This window comes from Babylonia areolata, chromosome 14 (genome assembly GCF_041734735.1).
Source record: "Babylonia areolata isolate BAREFJ2019XMU chromosome 14, ASM4173473v1, whole genome shotgun sequence".
NCBI lineage: Eukaryota > Metazoa > Mollusca > Gastropoda > Neogastropoda > Buccinidae > Babylonia > Babylonia areolata.
The window spans coordinates 23,479,220-23,503,571 of record NC_134889.1 but is presented as its reverse complement, the minus strand read 5'-3'; the positions used below and the strand labels follow the sequence as shown (position 1 = coordinate 23,503,571).

General features: G+C 43.6%; 1 protein-coding gene across 2 annotated transcripts in view; it reads right to left on the bottom strand.

The window, feature by feature from the left end:
• LOC143289929 (hemicentin-1-like) overlaps positions 1-24,352 on the bottom strand; it is a 226,991-nt gene that overhangs the window by 30,603 nt on the left and 172,036 nt on the right. For both annotated transcript variants that reach the window (XM_076599184.1, XM_076599186.1), the window contains exons 48-60: positions 22,261-22,432; positions 19,841-19,938; positions 18,662-18,832; positions 17,189-17,359; positions 13,124-13,294; positions 11,183-11,353; positions 9,245-9,415; positions 5,632-5,796; positions 4,415-4,558; positions 3,423-3,560; positions 2,742-2,897; positions 1,089-1,292; positions 123-185 (exon numbers count right to left, since the gene is read on the bottom strand). In XM_076599184.1, the coding sequence (XP_076455299.1) occupies positions 123-185; positions 1,089-1,292; positions 2,742-2,897; positions 3,423-3,560; positions 4,415-4,558; positions 5,632-5,796; positions 9,245-9,415; positions 11,183-11,353; positions 13,124-13,294; positions 17,189-17,359; positions 18,662-18,832; positions 19,841-19,938; positions 22,261-22,432 (1,995 nt within the window). The remainder of the gene's footprint in view (positions 1-122; positions 186-1,088; positions 1,293-2,741; positions 2,898-3,422; positions 3,561-4,414; positions 4,559-5,631; positions 5,797-9,244; positions 9,416-11,182; positions 11,354-13,123; positions 13,295-17,188; positions 17,360-18,661; positions 18,833-19,840; positions 19,939-22,260; positions 22,433-24,352) is intronic.

Genomic DNA, 24,352 nt, shown 5'->3' with positions numbered 1-24,352 from the left:
TACCAAACACAGAGCTTTCCGGCAGAGTGATATGTAGAGCGTGTGAAAGGTACGGTTAACATAAACAATACAGAAATTATCCACCAGTTTCCAAAAATCTATGCACACTAAAAGACACCTACCTTGACAGAAAGCCCCCTGTTCATCATGGGTAAACCCAAGTGGACACTGGTTGCTGGGGTTTCCTGTGGAGACACAGCACAATGGTTCAGGACAGTCACACAGCACAACGGTTCAGGACAGTCACACAGCACAATGGTTCAGGACAGTCACACAGCACAACAGATCAGGACAGTCACACAGCACAATGGATCAGGACAGTCACACAGCACAACGGATCAGGACAGTCACACAGCACAACGGATCAGGACAGTCACACAGCACAACGGATCAGGACAGTCACACAGCACAATGGATCAGGACAGTCACACAGCACAATGGTTCAGGACAGTCACACAATGGATCAGGACAGTCACACAATGGTTCAGGACAGTCACACAGTCACAATGGATTAGGACAGTCACACAATGGTTCAGGACAGTCACACAGCACAATGGTTCAGGACAGTCACACAGCAAAATGGATCAGGACAGTCACACAGCACAATGGATTCACACAGCACAATGGTTCAGGACAGTCACACAGCACAATGGTTCAGGACAGTCACACAGCACAATGGATCAGGACAGTCACACAATGGTTCAGGACAGTCACACAGTCACAATGGATTAGGACAGTCACACAGCACAATGGTTCAGGACAGTCACACAGCACAATGGATCAGGACAGTCACACAATGGATCAGGACAGTCACACAGCACATCTCCACACCACACCACCCCACACATCCCCATACCACACCACCCACACATCCCCACACCACACCACACCACACATCCCAATACCACACCACACCACCCCACACCACACATCCCAACACCACCCCACCCCACACCACCCACACATCCCCACACCACTCCACACCACACATCCTCACACCACACCACCCCACACCACACATCCCCACACCACACCACACCACCCCAACCCCCACCTCCCCCCCCAACCCCCACCCCCGGGCCCCCAACCTGGCTGTATGGAGGCCTGCAGGGTGAAGGTGACAGACTGCTGGTCGGGCATCACCTCCACCGTCATGTCCTCCGTCTGCAGCTCCTGCACCAGGTAGGGCATGTGGCCCAGCGACTCCTCGTACGTGATGGTGTGGTTCCAGGCGTAGGGCAGGGTCAGGCCGTCCGCCGTCATCAGGCGGGTGGAGTGGGCGTAGATGGTGCCTGGAAGTGGAACGAAACCAACAAGACTTTAGTTGCTGGGATAAAAAATTATATATAAAAAAACCTCAAAAACACACAAAAAAAACAACCACACACACACACACACACAAAAACAAGAATAAGAACTAAAAAAAAAAAAAAAAAAAAAAGAAATGAAGGAATAAGAGCTGGAAAAAAGAAAACAAGAATGAGAACTGAGGAAATAATAAGAACTGGGAAAAAAAAAGAAGAAAAAGAAAGAAAAGGCTGTGAAAAAAAAAAAAAAAAACATACCAAAAATAAGTGCTAGACTCCCCCCCCCCCCCCAAAAAAAAACAAGAATAAGAGATGAAAAAAAAACCAACCAAAACAACAAAAGCTGGAAAAAAACACAAGAATTAGAGCTGGAAAAAAAAAGGATAAGAGCTGTAGAAAAAAAAAAAAAAAAGCTGAAAAACAACAACCACAGACAAGAACAATAGCTGGGGAAAAAACAACAAGAATTACAGCTAGAAACACACACACAACACACACACACACACACACACAACAACTGGGTTAGAAAAACAAACAAGAAGAGCCGGGACCAAAAAAAAAAGTGGAAAAAGATCCAAAAACAACAGAAAACAAAAGGTACCCAGAGAGAGAGAGAGAGAGAGGGGGAGAGAGAAGGAGGAGAGAGAGAGAGAGAACTCGAACGTTTTAATGTACATCGGCCTTGGGCCACAATACAAGGGGAGCCATATCAATGGGGTGGGGGCGGGGAGGGGGTATTGTTGACAACATGGTTAAGTTGCAATTCACTTTTCAAAAGCATTCCATGAGAGAGAGAGAGAGAGAGAGAGAGAGAGAGAGAAAGCAGTAGAGGTGTGAACACATCCATGCAAACAGTTGTCCAGACCAGCTGACAAAGAGCAGCCAATGGGCGCAACAGCCAAGTGGTTAAAACATTGGACTTTCAATCTGAGGGTCCCAGGTTCAAATCTCGGGGGGGTAATGGTGCCTGGTGGGTAAAGGGTGGAGATTTTTACCATCTCCCAGGTCAACATATGTGCAGACTTGCTAGTACCTGAACCCCCTTCTTGTGTGTATGCATGAAGAAGATCAAATACGACACATTAAAGATCCTGCAATCCATGTCAGCGTTCGGTGGGTTGTGGAAACAAGAACATACCCAGCATGCACCCCCCTGAAAACGGAGTATGGCTGCTTACATGGCGAGGTAAATAAACAAAACGGACATACACATACGAAATGTTACATGTCTGTCTGAATGTGTATGTGTGCATGCCTGAAATCTGATTGAATGACACAGGAAACGAATGATGAGCGCCCAATGGCAGCCATCAGTCGGCTCTACCCAGGTAGGCAGCCTGTTGTATAAATGACCTGTGTTTGTAAAGCACTTAGAGCTTGGTCTCTGACCGATGATAGGTGCCATACAAATCAAATCAAATCAACTCAACTCACCAGGTCCTGTCTGGATGTACTGTTCTCTGTACGGAGCCAGATACACCGACTGGATGGGGCCAAGGTCTGGCACTTCACCTCGGATGATGATGTCAAAGGTCAGCATGCCATTACGGTCCACTCCATTGGCATAGTGAGACATTTTCAAAATTTCACCTGAAAACGAAAACGAGAAAAAAAAAATTACCTTAGAACATAAAAAAAAAGATTTTTTTTTTTTTTAGTCTGTTTTACTGATCAAAGTTTATAACTAGGGGTTGAGACACACATGCATGTACATGTCTAACAACTTCAACTTTAAAGCTTCTGTTATGAAGATGACAGTTCCTCTAGTATATTAAGAACACTTGAATTACGCATCAATATAATCAGAATCAGAATCACTCTATCATCTCATATTGAGGAATTAAATTGAACTGATGCCTTTAAGATGATAATGTGCAATTGAAAACAGCATGCAGCAGAACAGCTTACAAAATGATAGGCAAAATATAAATCGATAAAAACATTCAAGCATCAGACGTGGTGCCAAACACACTGAATACTACCACTTATACATCTTCTTTCTGAATGACAAAGGAAACAACAGGGAAACTGACTAGAACTGATGACAGAATTCCATCGTTTCACAGAGATAGCCTGCATCTATAAACCTGCTGTGTGTATACAAGCTTTGCTTACCTGTAGCAAACTCCACCTGTATTTCCCTCATGAACTCTCCCCCTGTCAGAGTGTAGCCATTGACCGCTCCGTCCACCTCCCTCGCCGTCGTCCAGTACACAGGGTTCAGCAGTGAAATCAGATGCTGAAGGTGATTGGCTGAAAGTGTAGTCAATATGGAATTTTTAAACATTATGGTAAAAAGAAAAGAACACTTATTCACTGCTTTTTTTTTTTTGCTTTTTTTTTTTGAAAGAACTCTGACCACTTTTCATGTATAAAACTGATAAAACTGTAAACAATGAAAGAAAAAAAATCAATTTACACACTTGCTGCAGTCTTACTATCATTTCATTATTTCCTACTTTTTCTTTAAAAAATAATCACAATGTCTGAAACACAATGAGTGTTAAAAAAAAAAAAAATCAAAAAAAGGAGGAAAAAACAAAAGAAAATTCAGATTCAGAGAAGGAAAAGGCAGACTGACCCAACTATGGTGTACGCTGGATCACAAATCCAACGCCTAACCAACTCTGCCACGGCCCCCCCCCTACACTGAGACATATATGATAGTCGTGTCCGACTATGACCATCAGAACAGCAGAGGAGGCAACTACTGTTCCGACTATTTGGGCTAGAATTTGATTACAGTGGAGAGTGTCTTGCCCAAGTACATCCCCACTCTCTCAGCCAAGAGGGTTTTAGGACAGTCAGCATTGGGATGGTTCCCAAAGGCCAACTAGCCCACAAGGCTGCAGCACTAACAGCCAGTGCAATTTTGCCTCCTAGTTTGAGAGTCATAGTCCTTCACAAAAGACTAAGCTGTAAATGGTTTCCAATTGACTGGGGAAACCATTGATAATACAGCTCTCACTTTGCTGTTGGACCAAATGTAAACTTATGTCAATCTGTGACATATGCCAAGTACTGAGACATAACAATACCCATAAGTCGACCCGACTCACGCACCACACCACCACCTCTCACACACCGACAGCCTTTCACACCTGTACCTGCTTCAGGTGGCACGTTGCGCACGACGCCGGTCACTTTGGTTCCGCGATCTCCAGGTATGACAGTCACCACGATGGTGGCGTCCACAATGTCCACGTTGTTCACATAGCCGATCAGGTTTCCTTCAGCTTTCTGTGGCTGTCCTGCAGAAGTACGGGAAACGACAAACCGGTTACACAGACTTTCCTTTGGATCTTTTGTTCATGAAATCTTCTCTTGGAGGTTAATTCTTTCACTGCTAAGTTTCTGTGTGAAAGACACTCCCCAGCACCAAATATTTTAAAAACGATGCTCTCTGTCACACGCTTCGGTTTCTGTCAAAACAAGACAACAGACTTGTTCACTTCAAATTTGGTCAGGGGGCAAAGGTTAGTCATTGTTCTATTGGCAAGGAAACTGGCTGCAGCTGTCGACCTCTGTTACAATGTGAAAAATGGCCTTATCAATGGGACCTTTCAATGTCAACAAAAGAAGCCTCTGGCGGTGAAAGATTTCAACTGAAAGTTCACCACCACCAACAGTTCCATTATACACATGACACACAGTTTCAATGTAGCAGGGTATCACCACGCAATCCACTAATAAAAACTGCATTGCGCTACGATGAAAATTTTCAAGGCGCAATATTTTTCTTTTCCTAGCACAAATAGGAGTAAAAACAGAGAAAAGAAGAGCGAAAGACTTTCACTGTTTTACTTGTGAAATCTTTTCTTTAACTGTGTACAAAAAATCTTTTCTTTAACTGTGTACAAAGTCGATTCTGAAGACAACAGGAAAACTGTTGTTTACACTTTACAGCTCAAGTTCTGAGGATGCAACAGCATGTAAATCGCTGCCACTTCACTTTCTGTAACAAGATGGGCTTTTGCACATATAGAAGGGAGGTTTCTGGGGATTTTTTTTTTTTTTATACAATTCAATACAGTACAACACAACACAACACAATACAATTCAATACAACACAACACAACACAACACAATACTACACAACATAAAACAACACTATACAATACAATATAACACAATACAATACAATACAACACAACACAACACTACACAATACAATTCAATACAATACAACACAACACAACACAATATCAGTCGATGCACTTATCACTGCAGGGCTGGGTCTTGCAGCTGCTGACCTGGGTGGAGGTTATCATCATTGTCATCATTATCATCAACAATCATTCTCATCATCAGTCGATCCACTCACTGCTGCAGGGCTGGGTGTTACAGTTGTTGACCTCAGTGGAGTCGCCCAGACAGGGGCGCCCCCCGTGCTGCGGGGGCTGACAGACCCGGCGCCGCTCCTGGGTCCCTCCGTCACACGTCCGGCTGCACTCAGACCACACGCTCCACTCCTGCCACCACCCTTCCACTGACACACACACACACACACACACATGCATGCATTCATACAGACGCACAGAGAAGCACACAGATGGCACACACATGCACAGATTTACACATCGCCACACAGACACAGATATGCGCGAGCGCACACACACACACATTTACAAAGCCAGACATAAACACATAACAAACACAGAGACAAAAACCAAAAAAACACACATACATACACAGACACACACACAGGTACAGACACACACATTCACACACACACACACATTTAATAAATTGAAAAAAAAAAAAAAAGCATTAAGAACAGATACACACGTGTGCACACACACAACAATTCCCATATCCAGTTCATTATATCACCACCCCCTTTCCAACTTGAAACCTTCACCCCCCCCCTCCCCCCCTCACTTTCTGCCCTTTCGTCAATGTTTTCATTATCTTCCTCTTATTGCATGCAGCCTCTCAATGTTTTCATTATCTTCCTCTTATTGCATGCAGCCTCCGTACTTCTAAAGCACAAAGACAAATTTAATAAATGGAAAAAAAATATTAAACCGTTAAGAAATCATCACACATGCATGCACGTGCGCATGCATGCACGCACGCACGCACGCACTCCCCCCACCCCCCTCCACCCACCCCCGACGTTTCCCCATATCAGTTTGTAATACCAGCACCCCTTTTCCAACTTGCAACCCTCGTTCCCCCACCCCACCTTTCATTCACAATCTTCCTTCCACTGCATGAAGTCTCCTTTCTCCCAAGACAAACCAGCCACTGTGTGAATCACTTTTCACTACCAGCAGTGCAACGGGCGCAATAGCCGAGTGGTTTAAGCGTTGGACTGTCAATCTGAGGGTCCCTGGTTCGAATCACGGTGACGGCGCCTGGTGGGGTAAAGGGTGGAGATTTTTACGATCTCCCAGGTCAACATATGTGCAGACCTGCTAGTGCCTGAACCCCCTTCGTGTGTATATGGGAGCAGAAGATCAAATACGCACGTTAAAGATCCTGTAATCCATGTCAGCGTTCGGTGGGTTATGGAAACAAGAACATACCCAGCATGCACACCCCTGAAAACGGAGTATGGCTGCCTACATGGCGGGGTAAAAACGGTCACACACGTAAAAGCCCACTCGTGTGCATACAAGTGAACGCAGAAGAAGAAGACCATCAGCAGTACAAGCAACACACACTCCCCTTGCATGTGTTACTTGGAGCAACAAATTTCAATCACAGACATAATGTATCAAGATATATTTTCCATGCTATCAATACAAGGAAAAAGTTAATCTGCAGTCAGTGATCAAGCATGGTGAAATACTATATAAAAACACATGTCTATATGATGGGCACATTGTTTAAGTATGTATTCATTCAGTTTGTACTTGTTTTTGTTGTTGTTGTTGCTATGGATAACACAATGTTATATACAACCTCACCAATCCACCCTTCCCCATTGTATTGTGGCCCAAGGCCGATGTACATTAAACTTTCCGAGTTCCTCCTCCTCCCTCCCTCCACTTTGACCCTTGTATTGCTGCTTGTCTTGTCTGTCATGTCTGTCCCTCTCTGTCTTTCTTGCTCTTTTTCACCTTCAATAATCACGATATCCATGTAAGGTTGCTGTCTGTCTGTCCCTCTATGTCTTTCTTGCTCTTTTTCACCTTCAATAATCACGATATCCATGTAAGCTGTTTTTCTGTCTCATAATTGTGTCAGCTTAATGTGCACATGTTCATTTGCTATTTGTGTTGGTATTAATTCTTGTTTCCCTGGTTACAACTCCTTTTGTATTGCTTGTGATGGTTGGTTTACATGTTACCACTTTTTTTCGTTTCTTTCTTCCATTTTAACCCGGTGTTCCGTTGTGTGTGTGTGTGTGTGTGTGTGTGTGTGTGTGTGTGTGTGTCTGTGTCTGTGTGTGTCTATGTATGTATGTCTGTGTGTCCATGGTAAACTTTAACATTGCCATTTTCTCTGGAAATATTTTTGTCTGCCAATACCAAATTTGGCTTAAAAATAGTATGAAAAAAAACCTTCAGAGTCGTACCAATAATAGGTTGTAAGTCTCCTAAACCAAGCCGTATTTCCGTATGATTAACAGTTTTATTTCGTTAAGGTTCGTTCCGAAATCTGAAAATTCTAAAAACCGCTTCCCACTGACTTGCTGGAAGGTAGGTTGTGTTTGGTGAGAAGACATCACCTCGTTTTTCTTGTTCACAATTAAAAGGAAAGAAATGCAAATTCTGGACAGAACACATACAGTGATACTAACTACACCACTGACGTGTTTACTGTACATAAATATCCTAAAGTGGACACTGAATTGACTGGAATTAACATAAAAGAAAAACTGAATCGATTGTTTCTTCGCCAGCCCATTGTAGACTGGTTCATGCAGATCGAGAGATTACCATGTGTTGCAATGTGCTTGAAGTCATGGCAACGTCTCCTTTACCGCCGAAATAAAAGAATAATTGAGATACAATAAAACACACAAAAACATGGTTCAAATGTATTTTTTATTTTGTATTTATTTATATTTCTTTTTATCACAACATATTTCTCTGTGTAAAATTCAGGCTGCTCTCCCAGGGACAGTGCATCACTACACTACAGTGCCACCTATTTTTTTTTGTATTTTTTTCTGCATGCAGTTTTATTTGTTTTTCCTGTTGAAGTGGATTTTTCTACAGAATTTTGCCAAGAACAACCCTTTTGTTGCCATGGGTTCTTTCATGTGTGCTAAGTGCATGCTGCACACAGGACCTCGGTTTATCGTCTCATCTGAATAACTAGCGTCCAGACCACCACTCAAAGTATAGTGGAGGGTGAGAAAATATCAACGGCTGAGCCATGATTTGAACCAGCACGCTCAGATTCTCTCGCTTCCAAGGCGGATGTGTTACCTCTGGGCCATCACTCCAATGGCGTTATTACGTCCAATACAATCACGTCTATTTATCGCACAAAGAAGAAAGCAACAACATTGCTTTAAATATTATATTTGGTCAAATGACGTCAGATGCGTCGCAGCAGTGGGGATTAGTCTGCTTGCTTCAGAACTGAACATGCATGGTTCGACCCCGCTCGCATGCTCTTTTTTTTTCCCCCAAGCTTATTATCATCATTATTATTATTATTACTATTATTATTATCATTATTACTATTATTATTATCATTATATATATATATAGCTATTTATCTATTCAATTATCATATTTAATGTAGAACACTTTTTAACTATTGTTTTTTCTCCTAAAGATTTCTTTACTGGATAAAGCGCAAAGCACAAGTGAGTCATGGGGACTTTGCCTCTTGTTATTTCATCTTTTCTTCTGTTTATCCTGAGTGCACGATGCAAAAAAAAAAAATAAAAAAATAAAAGCTGTGTACACTTACAGTTTTACCCCCAATAAAGATCATTTCAACCTGACCTGAGGTGACTGATCTCGACTCACCTGGACAGGGGGTCAGGTTACAGGTGTCTGCGTCCTCTGCAGAACCCACACAGGGGCGGCCGTTGTTGGAGGGGGAGGGATTGGAACAGGTGCGGAAGCGTTTGCGTTGTCCTCCGCCACACGTCAGTGAGCAGCGCCCCCACGCTCCCCACCCCGCCCAGTTGCCGTGCACTGTGGGACAGAGTGGTGAAAGTGACGGCTGTTATCATCATCATCACTGTCATTATTATCATCATTGTTTTACCACGACACACCACCCCACCCAGCTGCCGTGCACTGTGGGACAGAGTGGTGAAAGTGACGGCTGTTATCATCATCACTGTCATTATTATCATCATTGTTTTACCACGACACACCACCCCGCCCAGTTGCCGTGCACTGTGGGACAGAGTGGTGAAAGTGACGGCTGTTATCATCATCATCATTGTCATTATCATCATCATTGTTTTACCACGACACACCACCCCGCCCAGTTGCCGTGCACTGTGGGACAGAGTGGTGAAAGTGACGGCTGTTATCATCATCACTGTCATTATCATCATCATTGTTTTACCACGACACACCACACCACCCAAACTGCCATGCACTGTGGGACAGAGTGGTAAAAGTGACGGCTGTTATCATCATCATCACTGTCATTATCATCATCATTGTTTTACCACGACACACCACCCCACCCAGTTGCCGTGCACTGTGGGACAGAGTAGTGAAAGTGACGGCTGCTGTCATCATCATCATCGTCGTCATTGTCGCTGTTATTGTTATTGTTGTTTTACCACAATATCCTTCATGCACCTGCGTAAGATTTATGTTTGAGAAAAAAAAAAGTATCTCAAAGTTCACATGGTCACCACTGTCACCAGTGAAACTAACAGTACTCTCTTTGTCATCAATACCACCTCTACCCATAAATAGGATGACGGACGCAAGGAAAAATGTCATTCATACCTCAAGCTGTGTTCTATGGACTGAGCATTCATTCTGAGTCGCCACCACAACCATCGTTACAACATATCATATCACCACCACAATCATCATTATAATAACATAATTGCCACCATAATCATCACCATATGACCATCATGACAGTAACATATCCATCACCATAATCATCATTATCATAACATCTCCATCACCATACACATCATTATTATAACATCTCCATCAACATGATTATGTTTATTATAACATCCCCATCACTATAACCATATCATCATAACACTATCATCGCATTCTATAATCACCATCATGACCATTTAGTCTATATGATCACTATTAACATCATTATTTAATATCATCAGTGTTATTTTACACCATCACCATTATCTATTCCCTCCATTGCAACAAAGGTTCTGCCTTAACATCATCCTCATCTCTATCATCATCATTATTGTTATTACTGTAATCATCAATGTCATCATGATCATCACTACTATCGCTGTACATCACAAACCCTCACCAAGACAAGGATCACTGTTGCAGTAGTCCGCCTCAGAAGTGAGAGAATCTGAGCGCACTGGTTTGAACCCCACAGTTGCCAGTATTTTCTCTCCCTCCACCAGACCTGGAGTGGTGATCTATATGCTAGTCATTCGGATGAGACGATAAACTGAGGTCCCATGTGCAGCATGCACTAAACAAAACATAAAAGAACCCATAGCAACAAAAGGGCTGTCCCTGGCGCAAAATTCTGCAGAAAAATGTACTTCGAGAGGAAACCAAATAGAATTGCAGGCACAGAAAATACACAAAAATGGGTGGTGCTCTCAGTGTATTGACACGCTCTTCCTGGGAACAGCAGCCCGGATTTCACACAGAGAAATCTGCTGTGACAAAAAAGTAATACAGTACACTACAATCTTCCCCCATTCCTTGCCCCAGTTATTATCAATGTCATCGTCATCACCAACACCACAGCCACACATCACCGACCCTCACCAGGACAAGGCTCATTGTTGCAGTAGTCACGCTGCGCGTCCGGACCCATGCACTCGGCCCCGCTGAACTGGGGTCGGGGGTTATCGCAGCGCCGCTGTCTGGATCGTATCCCTCCGCCACACGACAGGCTGCACGGCGACCATGACAGCCACAGCCCCCACTGCCCGTCCACTGAAAGCAGACGGGTAATGATACTACTTACAATACTAATGTATGTACAGAGATGCCAACTGTTACGATTTCGCCATAATTTGTTACGCTTGATCTCAGTTCATTCCGACATTACGCCAACATCACCATTGTTCTGACAAGTTCATTTTCAATTGCATCACATGGTCATATGCTCCCTTGTCGTAACATTACCCAGACACTGAGCCTACCCACAGAGCCCAACCCACCCACCCCCAGGATGACTAGATGGTCCTCGTCGATCCCGATGGACGAACCACACCCAGACACTCTAGACCTGTTGAGCGCGAGGCCAGGGCAGTCACTACTAACCTTGCTCACATGATGATGCTCAGCTAATCGCCTGTGTGTTTACACTGAAACAGCACTGAGTGTACGAATCAGCTGAATCGTTTGCCCACAAAAGAGAGAATGTGGCAAACTCAAGCTGCATCTCGATCAAACAGCGTTTGTGCCCAGTGGATTGCTGATGTGGCTCAAAGTCCGAGTGTTCCTTCCAAATTCAAAATGTTCCTACCAAATTCAAAATGTTCCTACCAAAATGTTCCTTCCAAATTCAAAATGTTCCTACCTAATTCAAAATGTTCCTTCCAAATTCAAAATGTTCCTACCAAATTCAAATTCAAAATGTTCCTTCCAAATTAAAAATGTTCCTACCTAATTCAAAATGTTCCTTCCAAATTCAAAATGTTCCTACCAAATTCAAATTCAAAATGTTCCTTCCAAATTCATGTTCCTACCCTAATTCAAAATGTTCCTTCCAAATTCAAAATGTTCCTACCAAATTCAAAATGTTCCTACAAACACCTGACAGGAGTTGGCATCTCTATGTGTATGACAGTCAGTTGTGTCTGACTATGACCACCAGAACAGCAGAGGAGGAAACTGCTGTTCCGACTATCTGGGCTAGAATTTAATTATAGAGGAGAGTGTTTTGCCCAAGTTACATCCCCACTCTCTCGGCCAAGAGGGCTTTAGGACAGTTGGCACTGGGATGGTTCCCAAAAGCTCACTAGCCCCCCTCTGGATGCTAGTCATTCGGATGAGACAATAAACCAAAGTCCCGTTTGCAGCATGCAATTAGCGCACGAAAAAGAACCCACGGCACAAAAGGGTTGTCCGTGGCAAAATTATGTAAGAAAAATCCACTCTGATAGGAAAACAAAAAAAAAACAACTGCATGCAGAAAAAAAAAGATACATAAAAAACCCAGAGTGGCTCTTTCAAGTGTAGCAACACCATGCTCACCCTGGGGAGAGCAGCCCGAATTTCACACAGAGAAAACTTATGAAAAAAGAGTAATACAATAAAATATTTCTTCTTCTTCATCTTTGTTTATGGGCTGCAACTCCTACATTCACTCCTATATACACGAGTGCGCTGTTTCGTGTATGACTGTTTTTACCCCGCCATGTAGGCAGCCATTCTCCATTTTCAGGAGTGTACATGCAGGGTATGTTCTTGTTTCCATGACTCACTGAACAGTGACACGGATTACAGGATCTTTATCGTGCGTATTTGATCTGCTTGCGTATACACACGCAGGGGGTTCAGTCACAAGCAGGACTGCACATACGTTGACCTGGGAAATCGGAAAATCTCCACCTTTTACCCACCAGGCTCCATTACCGAGATTCGAACCCAGGACTCTTAGATTGAAAGTCCAATGCTTTAGCCACTCAGCTATTGCACCCATCCAATATAATACAATACCTTCCACACCCCTACCCCCTCCTCCTCCTGCACACCGACCTGCACACAGCTGGTTGCGGCACGGCTGCTGCTGCACTTCCTCCCCCTGACAGGGGGCGCCGTTGAACTGGGGTCGGGGGTTGTTGCACTGGCGTCGCCTCTGCTGGGCCCCCACCCCGCACGACAAGCTGCACGGGCCCCAGGGCTCCCACACCCCCCATTCCCCGTCGACTGTGACACAGGACACTCCGGTCTGTTATCACAAGGGGGTAATCCCTGTGTGTGTGTTCTGTGTGTGTGTGACTAGTTGCCTCTCTCCCACGCCCCCCATTCCCCGTCGACTGTGACACAGGACACTCTTCTTTCTTATCACAAGGGGGTAATCCCTGTGTGTGTGTTCTGTGTGTGTGTGACTAGTTGCCTCTCTCCCACGCCCCCCATTCCCCGTCGACTGTGACACAGGACACTCTTCTTTCTTATCACAAGGGGTAATCCCTGTCTGTGTGTGACTAGTTGCCTCTCTCACACGCCTCCCATTCCCCGCTGACTGTGAACCAGGACACTCTTGTTTCTTATCACAAGGGGTAATCCCTGTCTGTGTGTTCTGTGTGTGTGAGACACAAAAGCATACCAAGAGAGTTACGGCTTTGTAAGATTTGTAACATGTCTGTGATTGGTGATGAGTTTCATTTTATAATGGAATGGGCTTTGTAAGATTTGTAACATGTCTGTGATTGGTGATGAGTTTCATTTTATAATGGAATGTCCCAATTATGATCAGTTACGAAATAGATATTTTCCTAAAAAAATATATGTCTCCAAAATTGGTTTTTAATTTTTGTAATATGCTCAAAGGAGGCAAAAAAGTCATTTTAGCTGTAAGTATGATGATTAGATTTGCAAATGTGGCCTAGTTATACTTTTGGAGTTAAAAGACATTTGTGTTTTCTCAAGTTTTATGTGACATTGTTGTGTATTTGGAAATGTTTGTTCTGGGCATGAAAAGTTTATTTTGCAGTAATCCTCCATACTCCAATAGGAGTGAAAGGATAATTAAAACTTGAAACTTGACTAGTTGCCTCTCTCCCATGCCCCCCACTACCTGTCGACTGAAACACAGGACACTCTGTCACGGTACGGCTCTTTCTTTGTTATCACAGGGGGTGATCCCAGTCTGTCCGTCTGTGTATCAAAATATATTTCTGTTAATAATTATGATGTAATAATTAATTGCAATGTTTTTAAAAGTGAATATGTGAAATGCTTTTATTTGAGAACTTATGTTTATTACTCTTGTTTAATCAAGTAATCTGCATGTGTGGGGTGGGTGGGGGGTGGGTGGGTGCAGTTGTGTGCTGATTATCTGGTTGCGGTTTTTCGTAACGTATCTTTATTCTTATCTTATCTGTCTATTATAATCAATGTGCAGAAAAGTTGGCTATGTTTATAATTATATTCAAATAATGTTTCTTAATTCTTTCTGTTTTTACATTAAGAATACTAGTCATTACCTGCAGTGTGTGGATGTATGTATGAAACGGTGTACAAGATATTTTTTACATTTGTATCTTCGTAATATTCGTAAAAGCTGTTGTTGACTTTTACAGTTATGGTCCCCATGTTGTTTACTTGTCTATGTTGTGATAATGCACCTGACCAAATTTCTCCAGCTGGAGATAATAAAGTTATTCTTATCTTATCTTATGACTACTTAAAGTCTCTCAGACACTCCCCATGCCCAGTCGACTGCAACACAGAACACTCTGTCACGGTACAGCTCTTTCTTTGCTATCACACAGGGTAATCCCTGTCTGTGTGTCTATGTGTCACTGGTTACCTCTCTCCCACGCTCCCCACTACCTGTCAACTGCAACACAGAACACTCTGTCAAGGTATGGCTCTTTCTTTGCTATCACACGGGGTAATCCCTGTCTGTGTGTCTTTGTGTCACTAGTTATCTCTCTCCCATGCTCCCCACTACCTGTCAACTGCAACACATGATATTCTGTCACGGTATGGCTCTTTGTTTGTTATCACAAGGGGTAACCCCTGTCTGTGTGTCTTTGTGTCACTAGTTACCTCTCTCCCACGCTCCCCCCACTACCTGTCAACTGCAACACAGAACACTCTGTCACAGTACGGCTCTTTCTTTGCTATCACAAGGGGTAATCCCTGTCTGTGTGTCTTTGTGTCACTAGTTATCTCTCTCCCATGCTCCCCACTACCTGTCAACTGCAACACATGATATTCTGTCACGGTATGGCTCTTTGTTTGTTATCACAAGGGGTAACCCCTGTCTGTGTGTCTGTGTGTGACTAATTAACCCTCTCTCTTGGCTTGATGTTCCGGAAATGTGCATCATACTATGTTTTCATACCAGCGTTTTGGAATCCGGAACTGGAAATTTAGAAATTTCTTAATCTACCTTGTTACAAAATAACAATGTTCAAAATATCTATCTATCTAACTAACACACACACACACACACACACACACATTTTTGTTTGTTTGTTTGTTTCCAGTGTGATTTTATGAAGGACAAATTCTGTACTTTTTAATATTCAGCGAAAGCCTACACGCGTCTGGGTTTTTTTTCTTGCTCTGGTGTGTTAAATCTTGTGTTGCTTGTTCTTTTCCACTCACTCCCAATTTCTGTCGCTAACTGAGTGTGTATGTTTGAGGATGTTTCAGAATGACAATGCTCTAAGCTAATAATATAGCACTCTACACCTATTTCTTTTTTGAAAGCAGCAGTCAGAACAGAAAATCTTTGTTCTGCTGGTATCCACAAAGCAAGTTTCTGACCAGCCCCTCTGCAGCTCATCAATGTTAACAAAGACCAAGTACTTTCACAACAAACACAAAGCACACACACACAAGCTGAAAAACTAGGGCAGGACAGCTCATGCTTTGACATCAGTTGCCTCAATGTATCACTAACCTGTTCTAAAAAAAAAAAGTCATTAAATTGAGTTAATTTCTTGTTCCCCCCCAAACCGTTCCAAATGGGCAGTCTGTGGCAAACCACAAGGAGATTACTGGCTGTCTGCAGTGAGTTCACCCCTCCTTTGGATTTCCTCTCATTAGTCTTTCACACAAATGTTTGGTTGACTTGAAGAGTCCAGTTGAGATCGACCTTGAACTCATAACCTATGAACCAAGGAAAGGAACTCTTCCATAATACAGAGCATGCACACTGGGTCTAATCGTTGTTGTCAACATAACGTAAATAAAGTGTGGGACTCGCCTGCATCGTCTCTGAGGATTTAATCGTCAGAATGTTTGTAACATCCTTACTCTGACCTATCCTGTCCTAACAACAAACACTGACACAGAGAAACACCTTGACATCCCAAACAAACACTGACACAGAGAAACGCCTTGACATCCCAAACAAACACTGACACAGAGAAATGCCTTGACATCCCAAACAAACACTGACACAGAGAAACGCCTTGACATCCCAAACAAACACTGACACAGAGAAATGCCTTGACATCCCAAACAAACACTGACACAGAGAAACACCTTGACATCCCAAACAAACACTGACACAGAGAAACACCTTGACATCCTGAACAAACACTGACACAGAGAAATGCCTTGACATCCTGAACAAACACTGACACAGAGAAACGCCTTGACATCCCAAACAAACACTGACACAGAGAAACGCCTTGACATCCCAAACAAACACTGACACAGAGAAATGCCTTGACATCCCAAACAAACACTGACACAGAGAAACGCCTTGACATCCCAAACAAACACTGACACAGAGAAACGCCTTGACATCCCAAACAAACACGGACACAGAGAAACGCCTTGACATCCCCAACAAACACTGACACAGAGAAACGCCTTGACATCCCCAACAAACACTGACACAGAGAAACGCCTTGACATCCCAAACACTGACACAGAGAAACGCCTTGACATCCCAAACAAACACTGACACAGAGAAACGCCTTGACATCCCCAACAAACACTGACACAGAGAAACGCCTTGACATCCCAAACAAACACTGACACAGAGAAACGCCTTGACATCCCCAACAAACACTGACACAGAGAAACGCCTTGACATCCCCAACAAACACTGACACAATCAAGAAGCAAACTCACTGGGGCAGGGTCCATCATTACAGCGGTCAGTCTGCACGTCGTCACCCTCGCACGGACGTCCGCCAGGCTGGGGAGGGGGGTTGTCGCAGCGTCGCTGTCGCTGACGTTGTCCAGCACCGCAACTGACGCTGCACGATGACCAGGGCTGCCAGTTGCCCCATTCTCCGTCCTCTGTGTGACAGGGGATACAATTCACAGTGACTGTCAAATACGACACGTTAAAGATCCTGTCATCCATGTCAGCATTCAGTGGGTTATAGAATCAAGAACATGCCCAGCGTGCACACCCCCGAAAACAGAGTATGGCTACCTACATAGTGGGGTAAACAAACAATGGTCATACACGTAAAATGTTACATGTATGTCTGAGTGTGTATGTGTGTGTGCCTGAAATCTGATTGAATGACACAGGAAACAAATGATGAGCGCCAAATGGCAACGGTCAGTCAGGTCTACCCAGACAGGCAGCCTGTTGTCCAAATAACCCCAAGTTTGTAAAGCACTTAGAGCCTGGTCTCCGACTGAGGATAGGCGCTATATAAGTATCCACAATTATCATTATTATGACATTCCTCTCCTGATTTTTTTTGTTTTTTTTCCCGAGGAAACAAATCTTCTTTAACACATTTCTGACCAAGCAAACTCTACTGAGTTGTCGTCCCTGGACCAGGCAATTTTGAAGGCAGCAGGTTGAGAGGAGTGAAAAAAAAGCTCACTTTGCCATAATTTCAAACAAATTTTCATATCCAGGAAGTTCAGAGAGAGTAAAATCCCTTGAGAGTCTTGCATGGCAAAGCCCTACTTTTGCACATCATCTACGGCAACAGCCAAAACCAAATGTAGTAGGCCATGACCGCCAATTTGCCAGTTGCTGTCCACAATGCAGAATTTCACGGAACCAACAGTTCAATTTACAGATACAGACACTCACTGTGTTTTGTCAGAAACTAAAGCAACACCCCCAAAGACGCATCCATGAAGTGGACGACCCTTGACTGTGTGGTCCCAGTCTTCCCATTTGTCCACAGCACACTCAGCTCTATGGAGAAGATTCAGCTACAAGCCAAAAACAAAAAAACAAAAAAACCCCACACAAACCCACCTATGATGAGGCTCGAACCTGCCTACTCCCAGTCATCACAGCGTGTGACTTAACCACTTCAACTTGGCAGCGAGTGGGATTCCATTAACTCTTTCACCGCCATAGGCAACTTTTGTCGATATCAGGGGGTCATGTTGATAAGACTATTTTTCACACTGTCACAAAGTTCAACAGATGCAGCCAGTTTCCCACCAGTAGAACAATGACTAATGACTAACCTTTGTCCCCTGACCAAGTTTGAAGTAAACAAGTCCATTCTGTTGTTTTGACATGAACCAAAGTCTGTCTGTAACTGAGAGCATTGTTTTAATGTTTGGCGCTGGGGAGTGATTTTCATACAGAAACTTGGTGGTGAAAGAGTTAAACCTTACCTGGGCATGGTGTCAGCTGGCAGGAGGCTGACTCTCGGCGCTCTCCCACGCAGTCACGGCCTCCATTCATTGGTTGAGGACTGTCACATGTCCGGGTGCGATAATGTATGCCCTGACCACACGTAGCACTGCACTCGCCCCAGTTGCCCCAGTCGGAGTAGCGGCCGTGCACTGTGCAACGTGAATAACATGTTGGAAATACAGAGGGAGAGAGAGAGGGACGAACAGGATTCCCACATAGGGATGTGACCATGACATTTCAGTTGGCTTAAAAATGAAGACTGCCATTTGTTAAAGTCTTACAAATAGGAAGAACTCTCAGAAACAACAATGATTCATCATAAAAATGTACTCATGTCCATGACTGAATATGACAGTAACTACCAGAAATCTCTGCAACTGTATCTTGCAATCTTTTTTCGCTTGTTTTTCTTTCTTTTTCAAACAGCTTTTCTGTATCTTTAAATTGTATGTGTTCATTCTTACTAATCAATTATAGCAGGTTAAAAAATTAGTCATACATTCTGTGGGGATATTTGTGGTTTAATATTAACATTCAGTTCTAATTCTTTTATCAGGTTTCTTGCAATGTGATCACAAATTATCATATGGCAAAATTTGCATGCATATCAACTTATATATACATGAAATCAATAACAAAGGAAATTAATGACTGTGACATGGCTCAGATGGTTGTCAGCTCTCAGTGTATGACGAAGAGATTTTTAACAAGAAAGGCAAAACAAAAAAACTTTCTCTCTCTGACCACAAATAAAACACAACCAGTTTAGGTTTGGTAACCCGGGAAGTTACATTACAAATTTTCAAAAAATAATTCAACTGAGAATATGAACAGCAATCAAACAGATCGACCAAAAACTTCTATCTTTCCAAACTGTGAAGCTGGAGATAACAGCTATAAAAATACTGTTTGATTATCTAATAATTAGTGTTTGATTATCTAACATATTATGCAAATTCTTCTTGTTCTTCTCTGTTGACTCTCAGAAGAGTCACTGGCGTGCGCCCCGCTAACAAGAACTATTCAGCGAATACCTCCGGGGCCTGTTGGCTGTGTGTCAAAGCCTGGGTCTCTGCAAATGGTTTAAGATTAAAATATCTAAACAAAAAAAAAAGGCAAGCTATATCGTCATCAAAGAAGTGCTGGACAGTACGTACCTACCACGTTCAACACCGTCTCCACAAAGGTCTTGCCCAGAGGGTTGCTGGCAAAGCAACGATACAGGCCTGTGTCGTTCAGCTGAGTCGCCACAATTCTGAAACACAAAACACACTTCTTATCACTGGCTTATTGTTAATTCGCCACAAGGTGATTTAGATGTATGCATTCATTCATTTCAGCACACACACACACACACACACACATATGTGCAAACACACACACACACACACTCGGTATAGAGAGCAGAAGTGGGGCAGATGTATGGTATTGTTTGGTATGGTATTGTATTGTATTGTATTGTATTGTCACAACAGATTTCTCTGTGTGAAATTCGGGCTGATCTCCCCAGGGAGAGCGTGTCACTACACCGAGAGCACCACCCTTTTTTTTTCTGCCTGCAATTTTATTTGGTTTTTTGGTTTTCTTCTATTGAAGAGGATTTTTCTACAGATTTTTGCCAGGAGGGGGAGAAAATACTGGCGACTGTGGGATTTGAACCAGTGCACTCAGATTCTCTTGCTTCCTAGGCAGACGTGTTACCACTAGGCCGACACTCCAGATGTAGGGAGTGGGAATGGTTTGAGAGAGAGAGAGAGTGAAAAAAAGGAATGCAATAATGGAGCAGCAAGGGGTGCTCAGTCATTTTACCAATGAAAGGAAAACTGAAAGGTTTCCTATTGCAGAATGGTCTATAACTTACACAACTAATGTTACAGATTACTGGGAGTCACATATAACACCTTGAATGTTGTCACCATGCTCTGTACTGGATACTGAGGGTTGGACAGCCGCATCATAAATGCTGTACTGATAGAGTGCTGAAGAAATCACAGGTGGCTTTTTCTTTTTTCAAACATTTAGTCACAATTTATAGACGATTCTTCTTCTTCTTCGTTCGTGGGCTGCAACTCCCAGAATGTCCAAGAATGGACAGGCCTGAGATGGGCACAATAGCCAAGTGATTAAAGTATTGGACTTTCAAGCTGAGAGTCCCAGGTTTGAATCTCGGTAACGGCGCCTGGTGGGTAAAGGGTGGAGATTTTTCTGATTTCCCAGGTCAACATATGTGCAGACCTGCTTGTGACTGAACCCCCTTCATGTGTATACACAAGAAAAAGATCAAATAAGCACGTTAAAGATCCTGTAATCAATGTCAGCGTTCGGTGGGTTATGGAAACAAGAATATACCCAGCCTGCACATCCCCGAAAACAGAGTATGGCTGCCTACATGGCAGGGTAAAAACGGTCTTACACGTAAAAGCCCACTCATGTACATAAGTGTGAACATGGGAGTTGCAGCCCACGAAAGACTGGGCGGTGCCCTGGTAAAGATGGGGCACAGGGAAGAACAACAACAAGAAGCAGAACAAGGAGGAGAAGGAGAAGAAAAAGAAGAAGTACGACATGAACAACAAGAAGCAGAACAAGGAGGAGAAGAAAAAGAAGAAGTACAACGACAAGAACAACAAGAAGCAGAACAAGGAGAAGGAGAAGAAGAAGAAGAACAACAACATGAACAACAAGAAGAAGAACAAGGAGGAGAAGGAGAAGAAGAAGAACAACAACGACATGAACAACAAGAAGCAGAACAAGGAGGAGAAGGAGAAGAAGAAGAAGTACAACGACATGAACAACAAGAAGCAGAACAAGGAGGAGAAGGAGAAGAAGAAGAAGAAGTACAACGACAAGAACAACAAGAAGCAGAACAAGGAGGAGAAGGAGAAGAAGAAGAAGAAGTACAACATGAACAACAAGAAGAAGAACAAGGAGGAGAAGGAGAAGAAGAAGAAGAAGTACAACAACATGAACAACAAGAAGCAGAACAAGGAGGAGAAGGAGAAGAAGAAGAAGAAGTACAACGACATGAACAACAAGAAGAAGAACAAGGAGGAGAAGGAGAAGAAGAAGAAGAAGTACAACGACATGAACAACAAGAAGCAGAACAAGGAGGAGAAGGAGAAGAAGAAGAAGTACAACGACATGAACAACAAGAAGCAGAACAAGGAGAAGGAGAAGAAGAAGAAGTACAACAACATGAACAACAAGAAGCAGAACAAGGAGGAGAAGGAGAAGAAGAAGTACAACGCCATGAACAACAAGAAGCAGAACAAGGAGGAGAAGGAGAAGAAGAAGAAGTATAACGACATGAACAACAAGAAGAAGAACAAGGAGGAAAAGAAGTACAATGACATGAACAACAAGAAGAACAAGGAGGAGAAGCAGAAGAAGAAGAAGAAGTACAACGACACGAACAAGAAGAAGCAGAACAAGGAGAAGGAGAAGAAGAAGAAGAAGAAGTACAACAACATGAACAAGAAGAAGAACAAGGAGGAGAGGAGGAGAAGAAGAAGAAGAACAACAACAACAACGACATGAACAAGAAGAAGCAGCAGCAGCAGAAGATGACGTCAGTTACCTGAGAGAGTTGTTGGGCAGGATGGTGACTCGTCCCTGAGACTCCAGCTCCGTGGTCTCCTTCCACCAGTACATCTCAGGACGAGGCTGACCTTCGGCCGTGCAGTCAAAGGTCACTGTCTGACCTTCGTCTACCGTCTGACTCTTGGGCTCAATCAGGAAGTTTGGCTCAGCTGTGGTGTGAAGATGAAAAGAGAAACGAGTGGTTAGTTGCTAAATGGGTAATTTTTATGTTGGCTACATTAGTTACTGTAATTTTTTTTTACCTATGAGGCACTGCATTGCATAAGGCACACCCCTTGAACTTAATGAAAAAAGTTATTTTGAGCTCATATAAGCCGCACACATTGGAGAAGCCGCATCTGCTGTAATTAAAGTGAAATCCTCCATTTTGTCTCTGCTAACAGCAGACGTTTTACGAGTAGTGATGTCATCTTCAGAAAACTAGATCGGAATCCCACTTGTTTTTGTCTGCCTGTTGACTGGGGTCTGTTAGTGTGTTTACCTGCTCTGTTGTCTGCTTTTGTTGACTGGGGTCTGTTAGTGTGTTTACCTGCTCTGTTGTCTGCCTGTTGACTGGGGTCTGTTAGTGTGTTTACCTGCTCTGTTGTCTGCCTGTTGACTGGGGTCTGTTAGTGTGTTTACCTGCTCTGTTGTCTGCCTGTTGACTGGGGTCTGTTAGTGTGTTTACCTGCTCTGTTGTCTGCCTGTTGACTGGGGTCTGTTAGTGTGTTTACCTGCTCTGTTGTCTGCTTTTGTTGACTGGGGTCTGTTAGTGTGTTTACCTGCTCTGTTGTCTGCCTGTTGACTGGGGTCTGTTAGTGTGTTTACCTGCTCTGTTGTCTGCCTGTTGACTGGGGTCTGTTAGTGTGTTTACCTGCTCTGTTGTCTGCCTGTTGACTGGGGTCTGTCAGTGTGTTTACCTGCTCTGTTGTCTGCCTGTTGACTGGGGTCTGTTAGTGTGTTTACCTGCTCTGTTGTCTGCCTGTTGACTGGGGTCTGATAGTGTGTTTACCTGCTCTGTTGTCTGCTTGTTGACTGGGGTCTGATAGTGTGTTTACCTGCTCTGTTGTCTGCTTGTTGACTGGGGTCTGTTAGTATATTTACCTGCTCTGTTTTCTGCCTGTTGACTGGGGTCTGTTAGTGTGTTTACCTGCTCTGTTGTCTGCTTTTGTTGACTGGGGTCTGTTAGTGTGTTTACCTGCTCTGTTTTCTGCCTGTTGACTGGGATCTGTTAGTGTGTTTACCTGCTCTGTTGTCTACCTGTTGACTGGGGTCTGTTAGTGTGTTTACCTGCTCTGTTTTCTGCCTGTTGACTGGGGTCTGTTAGTGTGTTTACCTGCTCTGTTGTCTGCCTGTTGACTGGGGTCTGTTAGTGTGTTTACCTGCTCTGTTGTCTGCCTGTTGACTGGGGTCTGTTAGTGTGTTTACCTGCTCTGTTGTCTGCTTTTGTTGACTGGGGTCTGTTAGTATGTTTACCTGCTCTGTTTTCTGCCTGTTGACTGGGGTCTGTTAGTGTGTTTACCTGCTCTGTTGTCTGCCTGTTGACTGGGGTCTGTTAGTGTGTTTACCTGCTCTGTTGTCTGCTTGTTGACTGGGGTGCTGTTAGTGTGTTTACCTCCTCTGCTGGTTGACTGGGGTCTGTTAGTGTGTTTACCTGCTCTGTTGTCTGCCTGTTGACTGGGGTCTGTTAGTGTGTTTACCTGCTCTGTTGTCTGCCTGCTGACTGGGGTCTGTTAGTGTCTTTACCTGCTCTGTTTGTCTGCTTGTTGACTGGGGTGCTGTTAGTGTCTTTACCTGCTCTGTTGTCTGCTTGTTGACTGGGGTCTGTTAGTGTGTTTACCTGCTCTGTTGTCTGCTTGTTGACTGGGGTCTGTTAGTGTGTTTACCTGCTCTGTTGTCTGCCTGTTGACTGGGGTCTGTTAGTGTGTTTACCTGCTCTGTTGTCTGCCTGTTGACTGGGGTCTGTTAGTGTGTTTACCTGCTCTGTTGTCTGCCTGTTGACTGGGGTCTGTTAGTGTGTTTACCTGCTCTGTTGTCTGCCTGTTGACTGGGGTGCTGTTAGTGTGTTTACCTGCTCTGTTGTCTGCCTG